The sequence below is a fragment of the Miscanthus floridulus genome, chromosome 19 (genome assembly GCF_019320115.1).
Source record: "Miscanthus floridulus cultivar M001 chromosome 19, ASM1932011v1, whole genome shotgun sequence".
NCBI classification, from domain to species: domain Eukaryota; kingdom Viridiplantae; phylum Streptophyta; class Magnoliopsida; order Poales; family Poaceae; genus Miscanthus; species Miscanthus floridulus.
The window spans coordinates 111,796,781-111,811,264 of record NC_089598.1 but is presented as its reverse complement, the minus strand read 5'-3'; the positions used below and the strand labels follow the sequence as shown (position 1 = coordinate 111,811,264).

The 14,484-nt window shown below is 45.9% G+C and overlaps 1 protein-coding gene and 2 pseudogenes across 1 annotated transcript; 1 reads left to right on the top strand and 2 right to left on the bottom strand.

The window, feature by feature from the left end:
* LOC136527195 (uncharacterized) lies at window positions 1-7,244 on the top strand (annotated as a pseudogene).
* Window positions 7,245-7,787: 543 nt separating this feature from the next.
* Window positions 7,788-8,575, bottom strand: LOC136527196 (cypmaclein-like). Its single transcript, XM_066519821.1, has 3 exons — window positions 8,327-8,575; window positions 8,108-8,183; window positions 7,788-7,977 (listed from the first exon to the last, which is right to left on the bottom strand). Exons 1-3 carry the CDS (start codon window positions 8,417-8,419, stop codon window positions 7,790-7,792), a joined length of 357 nt encoding a protein of 118 aa, XP_066375918.1. The 5' UTR covers window positions 8,420-8,575; the 3' UTR covers window positions 7,788-7,789.
* Window positions 8,576-9,848: 1,273 nt separating this feature from the next.
* On the bottom strand, window positions 9,849-13,964 carry LOC136527673 (delta(24)-sterol reductase-like; annotated as a pseudogene).
* Between the last annotated feature and the right edge of the window lie 520 nt (window positions 13,965-14,484).

The window sequence follows — 14,484 nt, the reverse complement described above, 5'->3', positions numbered from 1 at the left end:
GGCGGGGAGGCGGAAAAAAAAGGGAATTCCGCTGCGCGTCCCCTGGGCGGGCAGCAGTCGCCGAGAGCAACCAACCAAAGCAGCAGCAGCAGAAGAGACGAGAGACGAGAGACGAGAGAGCGAGAGTCGGAGGCCCCAAATCCAAGTTCCAAAACAACGCACGCACACATTTCACGCTCGCTCGCTCGCAATCCAGCAAGCAATTCCATTGGCTTCGTTCCTTCCTCAGCATTTGCTTTCGTTTTCCTCTTCAATCTTCGTCGTCGTCGTCTTGGGAGCCAAAAGGTCAGTCACTCACTCCAGGACTCATCATCGATTGATTGATCCTTTGTTCCTTCCCTCGCATCTCGTGGTTGGGACTTGGGAGGGAAGCCACCTCCAACTTTCGATTCCCTCCCCTTCCCCTCCCTTGCAGTTCTAGACGGGGATTCCATTCGATTCGATTTGGTGGAGTAAGAGGATCGGGGGCCGTCGCAGGCGCCGGAGGAGACCCCCGCGCCCGCCGCCCGCACTATTTGGAGTAAGCAAACCGCCCATCCTCCACACCCACTCATCACCACTCTTTACTACGTACAATCGTGCTCCCTTTCATTTTTTTGTGAGAGCGTGCGTGCGCTGTGTGACCCCTGTTTTTAGCGGCGGCTTTTTTCGGCCCCCCTCCCAATTTCGCTGCCGCGTTTCGCTGTCCGCTTTCCACCGGATTCTTCCATCATTTTCTTTCTTCTGTCTCTTCTGTTATTATTATTACCGATAAAAAAAATACTTATACGAGTACCCCTAATTTTTTCAGCTCTTAGATTAGATTAGATTAGATTAGATTGCATCCTATACTACTGTAAATCCTAATCCTAATCCTAATCCTCTCTAGGGATTTCCTCCGTTTGTCGCCCTCCCTGCCTCCTCAATTTCTTTTTGTCCCCTTCCGCTTCGATTCCGCAACCGCTTCCGGCGATCGCGATGAATCGCTGAGGTTCCCCTTTTAGCTCTTCCTCACAATTCTTTTCCGCCGTTCTTCTTTTCCCTTTTTCGTCCTGTAGGGTGGGGTGGGGTGGGGTGGGATGTTGGGGCGTTTCAGATTATATCCGCAATCTCCGTGATACGCCGCCCTCACACTGCCCCTACAATCTGTGTACCTTCTTCACTTTTATAGGATAGGATTGCCTGCTTTATTTCCTGCTTATTAGTACTACTGAGGACCTAAGCTCGGTTCAGGAGCGGACAGATGCATCCACAGGTGTCCTGTCTAGTTTGATTTCACGTGGGGTGTTTTCAGATTACAAACTCTACTAGTAATAGTGTGGTGCTTCTTCAGGCTCCAGCTTATTGCTATACCACTTGCTTTGTTACACTATGTTTAAGTATGGGACTGGGCATTGCATGGTGGACCTGTTTGCTTGCACTCACTTATGATGCTATCCTATGCTCTCATATAGCCTTATAGGAGCATGCCAATTTGTTCCCAGCTTTCCAGCACACATGATATGTTTGTTCCTGTATAAATGTGTATCATTATAACTATGATAATGGTTTTCTTCATGAGAAGCCACCATCGAATTTGCCTCCTTCTACTTGATGGAAACTTTCAAATTGCAATAGAAACATCATGCTAAAGGCTACACCAACATACCAACGTCATGTTCTATTTTCACAATGTCAATGCGCGCACCTCACAGGCTCACACATTATATAGTTGCCAGCCTCATCCACCAACTAAATAACATACCCTATGGCCTCTCAAGTTTTTTGTGGAATTTTGTTAAGATAATGGATAAGGTTTTTGTGGAATGTATTTACTTCCTGATTACTGCTCTTTTGCTTATTATATTGATTTAATTCATGGTGGGTCCACGTACTCAAGATATTGTACTTCCATATATAGATCTAATTGATCAGGACCTGGAAAAAATCTTTGTGATGACTCTGCTATGCTAGATCATCTCGGAATATAAGATAAGCGTATGGTATTAAATCCTCGTGTGATTACAGGCTCTCCAAGAAATGCCGTGCGCACTTGAAGTAATTGACGCAAGGTTACAGAGCACATCATATATTCAGTGCAGCAGATCGTAAGACCAAAATATTGGCAGACGCTTTTCAAAGGTACGTATTATGCACTATATAAATATGAGTGAGCGTTCTCTTGTGCTTTCATGGCATTGATTCCCTGGCTTTGCCCGTACTCATTTGGCGTCCTATATTCTCATCAGGGCCATCTGATACAAAGACCTGTTGCTGTTTGTCCTGAGAACAGGTAATTGACTGTTGCCACTTACTTTCATTACCAACAATCACTGGTGGACTTTGTGTATCTGGTTCTGCTGCTGATGTGTATAATATGTCACAAGAAATTGTAAACGAAGTGAACACCTTAATTGGATCATAAAATGAAGAGACAAAGGGTTGGTCAACAGGAAAGATCTAGTCGATCTACTGTTGCTGGCATATACAAAAATGCTTAAGCTACCCATCCACACAATCAAACCTGCCTTGAAGTTTGCTGCCGTTGTTTGACAACTGTGGAGGTTAAATCTTGATTTGCTAACAAGTTTCTTGCACTTAGTTGCGCAACAGAAAGGGGTGGAATAACTAAAACACATTTGTACTGAATTTTTGTCACTAAAAAGTCCAATCTACATCACCTAATCCTTTCTGTATCTCTTGTTTGTTGCCTTATTATACTTGTTGATTAGCCTACCACCATTTTCATTATGTAGCATTTTTCACAGTACAATATCACCAGCCAGCATAGCCAGACACCTTGAATCTCATCTGTTCTTTTCCATTTTTGGGAGAGCTACCTGTTTAATGTGTTTTGTGTGGCAGTGACACCTCATCAACAATACTTCCGCTTGGGCACAATTCAGATTGGAAACAGGCCACATTTTTGTCTGACACTCAAGAGGTCAACAAGGTAATCTCGTTATCATCAGGAGCTCTTGGTACAGAGTGCCTTGAAGCTATTATCTGGCACAGCCAAGAATACTGGGTTGCTTAGGCCAGCCGTATGAAAGGAACATGCATGATCAGGTTGATTCTTCTAAACCAGTTTCCAATGGAAACACACATGGAGGAAGCACCTTAAGACAATCTCGGCAAAGGAAAAACGTTTGTAATTCATCGACGGCAGTCCCTCCCTGCCATGGAGTTGCAAAGTACTCCAGGCCTGTCGCTACTACTCTGAGTCTGAGATCTGATTCTGATACTTTGCACAACGATGACAAGCTTTCAAAAAGGAGAGTTTCTAGAAAGAGAGGAAACAGTGCAAGCGAACAATCCGCAAAAGACTGAATTTGGCATCAGAAACCACTTTTGAAGAGAGTACTTATGGTGCTTCTCCTGTGGAGGTAGTTCCGACCAATTTACTGGTTGATAAGTTGTCAGAGACCATACCCTCTGCTAGCTCGTTGGTTTAAAAATGATGGTCAGTGCAACAAGGACTATGTGGAATGTGGTATTATGTTGAATTTAGCTACATTGGGAACTGATGAGATGGATGGTTCTGGATGTGCTGGTTTATCTTATAATGTCGCAGGAGGGAGATTAAGCTCCGGTTGTTGCTCCTTACTTGAATGATGAATCAAATATGATTGATTCTTCGGAATTTGATGGATCCACTTGCACTGAACATGGCTTGGGAGAAGAAAGCAATATCTACCAGAAGTTAACATGTGCCTATGTTTATAACCCCAGTTATGCAACCACGGATTCCATCTTTAGTAGGTGGAACAACTGACAACAGTGGGAACTACAGTGTCGATGTTGAGGCTACCATCAAAGATGAAAATGGACATGACCATTCAAAACCAGGGGCCTCCCCAGGGCTGAGCAATATGAGGACGGAATGCCAGTTGATAGGGTCACATCTTAGTGCTAGTCACGCTGAAGATACAAATGATCCTCTAGGAATCAGATCATACTCTAGGATGTTACTGATAGTTGTAGCCATACTGAAAGGGTTCAGTGCAGCAGTCAGGCATGCAGCAGCAAGGCCTCTCTTCAATTTAGTTCAGGGAGGAGGAACATAAAATCAAGTAAAACACCAAGCTACATTGATTTGACTGTGTCTAACAGAGTGAGAGGTTCTAATAGGCACAAGAACAATGGAAAAGATAGTTCAGCAGTGTGGCAGAAGGTAGAAAGAAATGACAAGATGATATCTAAAGGCAGGACATTTGAGCAATTCACCTATTCATGATAAGGGTGCACATGAAGATGGTAAGAAGGGTGCACAGGAAGATCCAACAAGAATTCGGGCAAAACACAATCAGAATAGGAAAGTGTGCAAACAGGAGTCCTCAAATGGGACAGTTGAACTGGAGCCTACCAAAGAAGAAGATGCATTGAACTCATGCCATACATTTTCTGGACCTTTCTACAAGAAGCAAGCACCCTTTCTACGCCAGCAAAGAAGCTCTTCTTCGAAACAAGGTTCTCAGTCATTGAAAAACTACTATGCTCCTAGGAATGGCATCCCCAAGGCTCCAAAGGATTACTTGCAGCAAGAAGAATTGCCTATGTTGATGCTAGTTCATGCCAAGAACACCAGTGATAGATCAACGTCATATTCAAGTTCAGCTGATAAAGTTTGTCTAACTGGAGTTGGCAGCAACTATCCAACTGAGGGAAATGAGGGTTCACAACCTGGTATTGAGATAGCAGCATCAGTATCTTGCAACTTGGTTCCAGATTTGGCCCCACAAGCTGCCTCTGATGATTCCCACATACCAGATACTCACTCTTTATGTCCTGAAAACAAGGGTGTATCCACCAGTCGGAGCTCCAAGAACTTGTGCACAGATCCTTGTGCTGCAGAAACAAAGGAAAGCTCGATGTGTGAAGCTACTAACAGAGAATAATTCTCAAGAATGCTGTAAGTGGTATTCTGCTGCTGGACACTTGTCACAGAAGTGGGTTCCTGTTGGGAAGAAGGAAACTTGCAATGGGATCTATTTGGATGTCTCAGGTAATGGTGAGGACAGCAACTTACGTAGTGAAAGGACTTATAAACTGAACTCATCTGAACATGTTGATTTGAAATTCCAAGCAGATAATGCAACTGAGACTGATTACAGCAAGATGAAAGATGCCATCAGTTATGTTTACTGCAGCACAGCAGCGAGTGGAAGACATCCAACTTCGCATTGGTAGGCCTATTGCTGATTTTGAACAATTTGTTTACTCTGCTTCTCCAGTTGTGCACTGCAGCCCTTGCCCTGCTGGCTGTAAATCTTACCTGCAAGAATGTGTGAAGGATGGCTTATGTCTGCATCAGACTCCAGATATCACTCTAAGAACTGTCTGGCAGTGGTACGAAGAGCCTAGCTGCTATGGTTTGGATGTAAAGGCACAAGATCTCCGGAGGTCAAAAGGCTTGTGGAATAGTCATTGTCAGTTTACTACATATTTTGTACCATATCTATCTTCTGTTCAACTCTTCAGTCAATCTAAAAGAACCAGTGGTGGAAGCATTGATAAGGAATCAATCCATAGGGATGTGACATGTGAAACATCTCCAGACCTGAACCTGCCCCCGATATTTGCAAAGCTTTTTCCAAAACAATCTAATCCAGTAAACAAATCATCTACTTTGCGTACTGAAGATGATCAGCAGTCAGCAGATGGGGAGCTGATATTTGAATTTTTTGAATCTGAACAACCATACTCGCGGCAACAGTTATTTGACAAGTGAGTCTAATTACATAACAGGGTGCCTGTGTGCTTATTCTTAGTCTTTTACATGTGATGATGGTCAGTAGTCTTGTTTTGTATACATGGTGACTCATACCCAAGGCCATTTTCACTTTGCCCCCATGTTTTTGGATTTAGACATTCCTTGTAATGGTTTCTGATTTTGAAGCTGTGGTTCATTCTTGTACATTGAGAGAAACAGGTACTTGTTCTTTGAAATGTTCTTATAGAATACTCGTTGCACTCGTACTAGGGTAAATGAGCTGATTGCTGGTGTGAAACCGTCGAAATGCCAAATATCTGGAGACCCAAAGAATTTGGAGGTCAGCCTGCATGATCTCCATCCAGCCTCTTGGTCTGTTCTATGCTCTCCTCTTTGATTGGTGACATTATCATTTAACATGTACTTGTATCTGGATCTGTAAAGCCTTGTTGGGTGACGTGTTGAAAACAGTCTCTCTTGAATTTCAGGTATTGTGTTGCATGGTATCCCATATTCCGGATACCTGATGGAAAATTTCAGGCTGCGTTCTTGACATATCATTCTCTTGGGCACTGGATTCATCAGAGCAGCTCAGCAGATGGGGCTGCTGTTTTGCCAGTCATAGGCCTGCAGTCTTACAATGCCAAGGTAAAGGACTGACACACCACATGATACATAGATGCTAACTGAAAATGGCTGGTGCAAATTGGTGGTACAACTTGAGGCCTGAAACAAAATTTTGTTCTTACATGATTTGAGGTTCGAAGCTATGTTTCTGTTTCCTGAGATGAATACGGTTTGATTTGTGTTTTGGAGGTTTTGAAAAAACCAAATCGTACCTACTTGGCCATATTTGTCAGCAGGCCAAATCATATGTTTTGCCAGAAAGTCAGCTGAACATCTTGAACCTTTACAAAGGCTATTTTGCCTGCCTAATTAGTGTTCCTAAAGGAACCAAGAAAATCAAAAGGTGTCTGGGGTTAGTGAAAGCTGCAGGTCTTTTGGCTCCAGGTCAAATTTTGGACTGTTGTTCTGGGTCTTCTGCCCATGTGCACCCTATTCGCTTATGCTGAAATTTGGCTTATGCTAAAATATTGTGGGAGGAAAACACTGTTCTATGGCTGAAAAGTAGCTCAAGCGAACAGGGCGGTGGATTGCTGGTTTTTTGGGGCCCAGGTCAATGTTGCGAAAGTAGTCCTGGCCATGTGGGTGTGCTTTTAAGTGGCAAAGTAGCAGTAGGCTGTTTCCATATTTATTCTGCACTGTTGGTTGGTTCTCCAGATCATTTTTTTTAACGTAATGGTTCTCCAGATCATTGCGTTTTGGAAACTCTTGTATTTAACTCTCCTCTGGTAATGCAGGCAGAGTGGTGGTTTGAGATGAGCAAATCCGATTCTGACGGCCCCCAGTCAGCAGAGTCACAGTCCAGTGAAGCATCCCAGATTCTGAAGGAGAGATTGCACACGCTGAATGAGTCTGCGGCGGTGATGTCCAGGACCAGCGTGCTGAAGAATGGGCAGATGAGTAGAAACATGCACCCAGACTTCGAGTTCTTCCTCTCCCGGAGCTGAATGGATGCTGGAGGTTGATATCATATCATGGTGTCCGAGGCTCCTGGCTCCTGACAGTAGCAACCACTAGAACTGATGTGAACGTTGTTTAGCTTTGGGAAGCGCTTTTGGAAGTGCTGGTCTTCCATGTGTAACCTGCCTGCTTACCTTGTGTATCGCGGTGTATTCTATTATTATATCAACTATCCGTGGAAATGCATGCTGGAGCGATAGCAGTAGATTTAGGTGCAGTGTATGTATATACGTGTGACCGTGTGTAAGGTAACAAGGAGGGAAGGGATCCCTAGTGTTTGACACTGCTGGCTACCTTAGCAATTCACCGAAACACTGATGGAGTTTGGAGAACCATGAAATGGGGGAAGAAAAAAGGAAGCTGTTTGCTTAATCAATAGCTGGAACACCCATGCATATACTATAATGCTTCCCGATTTTATTGAAGTGACAGTATTGGATTCTTGGACTGATTATGTTATTCCAAAGAGCACGCATAACATGGACAAGCTGCTCTCCAGATGACTGGCATGCATGGTGCCTGCCTGCTGACGGCCTAGGGGCACTTGAGCTTGCCGGTGTGTGGATTGACCATGGTGTCGTAGCAGGGGCAGAGGTAGCGGGTGTCCTGGCCGGTCCCCGGCGGCACGCAGCTGCACTTGTTGCAGCAGACGTTGCACATCTTGTTGCACATCTCGTTCTTCCAGTTGTTGCCGCAGCGAACGGAGCAGCTGGACGGGCAGTCTGCGTGCAATGCAATGCAAAAACAGAAACAGAAACAGGCATGAATGAGACTGCTGCAGCCCGTCTGTGTAGCTATCATGATGCTGCATGTACGAGGAGCCTCGCTTGCTTGTTTTGTGCAGTACAGTACCTGGTTTTGGCGGCTGAAGCAGGGATCTGGCCATGCTGCTCATCCTCATCTGTGGTTGCTGCTGCTGTTGCTGCACCTGCATGGACACACGGACCATGTTAATGTGCTCATTATTCAGAAATCAGATGACCTGATGATGATGCTTCTTCAATCTTCATGAGAGAGAGGAGGGCTGGAGCTGATTCAGTGATGATGCAGAAGAGAAAGGAGTAGGCATACCTGCTGTGGATCGGCAGCAACAGCGGCTGCTGCGACAGCAACGAGAAACATGAGAGAAAGGAGGAGGAGCTGCTGCTGATGCTGCTTCGTCATCTCAAGGAACGGAAGGAGTGGCAAGGGAGGGGTTGGGTGGGTGTGGGTTCTTGAGTGAAGTGGAGATCTCCTTTCCTTCCTTCCTGAAGCAGGCAGTGATGCAAATATACAAGGAGTGGGCAAAGCAGCAGCAGCAGTAAATAATAACTGGGGCGGTGCAGCTGTTGCCCGTGCCGTCCCACCCAATGACAGCAAAGCAAAGCTTTGGAGAGCTTTTCATTTGCATTTTCTACACTACTGTAATTTTTGCCCCCAAACAAAATTGCTTGATAGCCATGGCAATGGCGCATGGGAGTAGAGCATAATAAGCAGCAGTATGAAGAAGAAGAAAAAAAGAGTAGCCAAGCAACAAGTTAAGATGCAGCACAGCACATCATCCAGCTTCTAGAATATGAATTACTGTGTTTAAGTATGTATTTATTATTATCATGTTACATGCATGTATGTTTATAGCATGCCAAGTTGTACTATGGTCCTATTTGGATCCATGAAGCTAATAGTTAGCTGCTAATTATTAGCTCATTTGGATTCAAACGGATCGTCTTACTGGTTGGACTAAACCAGCTAATAGTTAGTTATTAGCAGCTAATAGATCCAAACAAAACCTACGCTGTGCTGTAGAAATTTCAGTTGCTGCGTGGTGGAGTCAGCCAAGCCAGCCAGTCCGGCAGTCCGTGATAAACTTACTGATATCATATAGCAGTAGACGACGGACGGATGGGAATCGGATGCCTTCACGCACTTCAATCTTGCAGATCAGAGGAACGAAACAAACAAGCTGGTTTAATTTTTTTTACAACGTTTATTATATAAAAAATACAGAAGGCTAACCTGCTATTGGACTGAGAATCTGAATTTCTTTCTACCGAGTGTTCCTTAAAAGTCTCTCGCATCTTGCTGCCTGTGTGTTCCGGAAAAAAGTGTCTTCATCTTGCTCAGCTGTCAGCACCAATTCCCACTGGTAACGGTAAAAGCCAGTGACCGATCGAGTGAAGGAACCTGAACCGAGCCCAGAGAGCAGAGCAGAGTTGCTGCACGCCTGCACCGCATACGCATTCATCTTTCTTTGCTTTTGCTCGTGGGGACCGGGGACTGATGGCTGGTGCTGTCTGCGTGCTTTCTTTTCTCACTGTGCCTGCCATGCCAGCCCAGCCCCATGGTGCCTCCCACCCCCACATCACATGCTCTGCCTCCCTCGTCATGGTTTCTGGCTGCCTGCCACTTCCCCCACTCCAATCTGCTAGTGCTACCTCATCCTGCAACTGCAACAACTCCATCAGTTATCTATTCCCACTCCCAGTTGTGTTAATCAGCAGCTCCAATTTACTACTGCTCCTGCATCCAAGACGCAGCAGCAGCGCCTGGAAAACATTAAAAAAAAAAGAACTAGCAATCACATGTACACATACAAGAGCAGAGCCATGTAGCAAGTGCCGAATCAATCTGAGAAATTCCATTAGAGAAAAAAATAAATAAACCCCAACACTGAGCATCAACGACAACTCACTCACTGACCACGAGCTTAAGGGTACCACGAGCTTAAGAGTACTACGGACAGACACACTACATCATCAAGTTCTAATTAATTAAGCAAAACGAGAGAAACGTCTCATCTCGTCCAGATCGCATCATCTCAAAGTCTTATGTAAACAAACTCTGCCGCTGCCGCCGAACAGGTTGGTCCCAGCTTAGGCCTCGTCCGCGTAGGCCGGCTCCAGGATGGCCGCCTCCGCCTCCTGCACCTCCTTCTCCGTCTTGCGCCCCTTCTTCGACTTGTAGTACACGCTCATGAACGTGCCCACAGCCCCGTACTTGCGCCGGCAGTGCTCGTAGTGGGAGGCGTCGAACATGCGCCAGAAGTCCTTCTCATTCATCTCCGACACAGCGTACTGTGGCTGGTAGCTGTGGTTCTCGATCAGCCACTGCTCCAGCCTGTGCACCGCCTCCGCACCGTTGAACTCCTCTCCCCTTAGGACCGTGGCAGGGGCGTAGTACACACCCACGTCCGTGAACATCTGCGCGTAGCTCGTGTCGCCCTGCCTGTGCTGGTGCTCGAACCCAGGCTCAGGGTACACCATCGTCTTCACTGGCAGCTTGTACAGGCGGTGAGGGCACAGCCACAGAGGATACACCTAGCAACAATCAATTCCGAGAAATGCTTAGCTTATTATTATTCAGCGGACTACTCATAAACAACAGCAGGTGTGCAAGCAACAATAACAGTCAATAAAGATATATGACACAGTACTAACAAGAAACACACCTCCATCTCGCGGTGCACGAACTCGAGAGCATCTCCAACCTTGTACAGTGGCACCAGCATGTCCTGGATCACATGGTTGTCATGGTAGTAGTTCCTGATAGCCTCACCTTGAGTCGCCTTCAGCAGAGACACCTTTGGTGGCATGAGCCAACCCAGCAGGAACCTGAACCAGAACTGGTCACCGAATGGCAGGATCAGCTTTCCCTCCCAGTACAGGCACCGGGTGTGGCGGTGGTAGTACTCTCTTGTTGGGATGTACTCCACAAACTCGCCCCTCTTGAGCGCCGTCTGAGCATGCTGGTAGAACCAGGGCTTAAACCACCACCCCACGCAGTTGATCTTGTTGCCCTTCTTCTTGGCCTCTTCTTTCGAAGCATACACACCAGTCATCATGACACCCTCGCTTTCTGTGTACACCATTCCTTCAACAAAGTCAGGGACCTTTGCTGGGTCACCATCTCTTGGAGCGAAAGAATCAGCATAGGCCTGCGCGATTTCTTTCAGACTCCCTTTCACTGGAGTGTAGGTGAGCTTCATGTACTCCTTGATGGGAATCAGCTTGATCTCAGCAGAGACAAGGAACCCAAGTGTTCCCTGGGACCAGGGAATGCCATAGAAAAGGTCAGAGTACTCATTATCCTTGGTGGCCCTAACAACCCGGCCATCTGCAAGAACAACTTCCATTGCAACAACCGTGTCAGAGAAAAGGCCATAGAGGTGAGAGCTCCCCTCAATTCCATAACCATTGATCAGCCCACCAACAGTGAGGTCAGTCAAGCTCAGCGACGACTGCAAGGGCAAGGTTCATTGGGCAGGTAGCTCGGGATTATCTGACCCATGTTTACAAGGGGCTCAACCTTAGCAACCATCCTCTCTTTGTCAATCTCAAGGATGTTCCTGAAGGAAGAAAGGTCAACCTCAAAATGCCTCGCACGCTTGTAGTCGACATTGCGCATGCCAACAGCAATCCAGGGCTTCCTGGCTGTGCAAACAAGACCATCCTTCTTTGGGTTCCTCTGCTTGAGCCGCTTCACAACCTTCTGCACATTCTCATCATGTTGCTTCTGGCGCTTCTTCTCTGACTTCATGGCTGACCACATGTCGCCCAGAAAGATATTGAAGTAGATCAGAGATGAAATAGGAAGGACCACGAAGATCACAAGGATCCATCGGAACCGCACCAAGTAGTCCACCAAAACCTTCTTCCTCTTGCGGCGCACCAAAGGTTCATGCACATCCGCCATGGGTGGAGGATGCTTGCTTCTGAAAAGAACACAATTGAAGGAGCACACCACAACAGAGTTAGCTAAACAGTGAAGGTAACCAAAAAAAAAAAAAGCAAACCACATATATCATATCGTGGAAGAGCTTCTACACTAGATGGAAGAAACAACTGAAGCAAGCACATTGTTATCTGAACTGTGAGGAGATATCTCACCAACAGCTAGCTGTAATGATAAAGCTACATCATCACAGTGCCATTCAACCATCTAATAATGTTTCAAGAAACATGTAGAGACAGTGCAGCAACACTGAATAAATGAATGATTTAACCATATAAGGTCCAGATCAAAAACCTATCAGGTCAGGGGCGGCAGGACATTCACATGCAATGGTCAAAATTTGCAGCACCAATAGTTGTATGTCAAGTAAGGACCTGTTTGGTTTGCCTAGTAGCTACTAAATTTAGTAGCTTTTAGTCACTTTAGTAACTTTTTTGCCAAACGCTATGACTAAAAGCTACTAAAAGGGCTTTAGTCCTCTCTAGTAACTCTGGAGTTACTAAAAGTGACTAAACCATTTAGCAGCTACTAAAGTTTAATAGCTCGAACCAAACAGGCCCTAAGCATCTCGTATAGCTAGAAGCAAATTCTTAAGACCCCAGCCTTGCATTATCATTAAAACAGAGACGATGCACGCCCAACAAAGTTTATCTAGTAATTCCTAGAATTAAAAGAAAGCAGTACATAGTATGTGGGATAGCTTAAGATTGTGCATGACAGCAACCAGTAGTCGAAAAGAAGCTTCATAAAACTTTGCTGAGAATGGAGGAACCTCAACCTCGACAGCATACAAATTCGGGCAAAAAAAAAATCCAGATCCCATAAGATAGTCAACGTGGTTTGCTATTTTAATAACCCTAAAACAGTAGAACCCCACAAGGACCACTGCACCAACCTCCTACAGTTTGTTTCTGAAGCCGTGACATGCAATGCAATCATTGCCAGCTTAACCAAATCTGAAAAGAGCATACATCTACGGGCAAAAGATAGCAACCGGACCCTTTTGGTTTGGGCATAGGAGCCATGCATGCAGGCACCAATTCTGACCTCCCTTAGAATGCTGAAGCATGTTTTGAACCTACACATACTGTGGCATGCAGGCATGCATTCGATGGGGTTGACATGCCTGCCAGTCAGATCCAGCAATCGTTGACGGCCCCAAGTAGATTCAAAATTCATACGAAACTGAGAGAGGAAAGGGTGGGTGTAACATGCCACGGCCTTTGTGACTCTCTCTTAAATATGAACATTAAACAAAGTGAAAAAGGATCTCCTTTTATGTTGTTGTTTTTCTTTTGTGGGGGTGTGTGCGAGGATTACACTTGCGCCAAGATTTCAGTAAAGCTGGGCCTTGTGCACACAAGTTGATGATGCAGTACTATGAATTCCCCTTTCTAATTCTTCTCGCAGCAAATTGCTCCTCTTTCTGCGCCACCCACCCAAGGAAAATAAGGTGAAAGGTTGTCGGTCAGTCAGTCACTAGTAACAGCAGAGGCACGGCCATGTGGTAACTGTAAAAGAAAAAAGGAAAAGGGAAAAGAATGCAATACCAAAAATGACTAGCCCTTTTTGTAAAGGGAAGGATGGGATGGGATGGGAAGGGAGCTTCAGCCGCCCGTGCACCTGGGGTACGGTACGGTAACTCTAGACTGGGACTGGCGCAATCGAATCCATCCATGGAGAAAAGAAACTACTCCTACTCCTAGTATACACGGGGAACGGGAGATTTGGTTCCTGACGGCATGCACGCAAGAACCTAGCAGCAGATCTAGGCAGCGACGGGGGCAGACAGTTCCGGACGGAAGCACACGGACGGGGGTAGGACACCGGTGGTGTTCTGGATTGGGAAGCAACCAGCGAGGAGGAGATGAGAGTGCAGGCGGTCGTCTTACTCTTACCGGCTGTGGATCCGGCCGGTGAGCGCTCCTCCTCAGCAGGCGGAGGTGGGCGAGCGATGGAGATGCTGCTGCAGCTTGTTGCCCCCAAATCTCAATGTCCGCAGGCACACACAGCGGTGGGGGGTTTTAAAGCGGCGGGGCGACACTCCACGCAAGCAAAGGGTTTTGCCACTTTTCGTTTTAGTCCTTGTCATCATCCATATTTTCTACAAGCGAACAGGCTGAAGAATTGCCAGGCGTGTAGGATTTTGTTGGCACGAGGTCCAGATCCCATGGCAGGTAGGGATGAAAATGGATCGAATATGGACGGATATCATCGATATTATATTTCTTTTTCATATTTTTGTCTGGATTCGGATTCGAATACAGATAGTGTCAACTATGTCGGATAGGATACGATTGGATATCGACATCATAAATATGCGATTTGAGTATTCGGATACGGATACTGTATCGGATGTTGGATATCCGGACTCGGATACGGATAGATCTCAACCCCTCTAAACGGATTCGGTTTCGAATACGGTCGGAAAATATCCGTACCATTTTCATCCCTAATGCCAGGCAGGCAGCAAGAAAACATGGCCCCAGAGCTGGCCCCGAGCTTCCCTCGTAGAGCTG

Bases quoted from the DNA above. Each gene is read 5' to 3' on its own strand.
- LOC136527196 (XM_066519821.1), bottom strand. From the start codon at position 8,419: ATGACGAAGCAGCATCAGCAGCAGCTCCTCCTCCTTTCTCTCATGTTT. The intron at 8,184-8,326 runs GTATGCCTACTC...GTGTCCATGCAG, and splicing joins TTGCTGCCGATCCACAGCAG to GTGCAGCAACAGCAGCAGCA. The intron at 7,978-8,107 runs GTACTGTACTGC...CATTGCACGCAG, and splicing joins GCTTCAGCCGCCAAAACCAG to ACTGCCCGTCCAGCTGCTCC.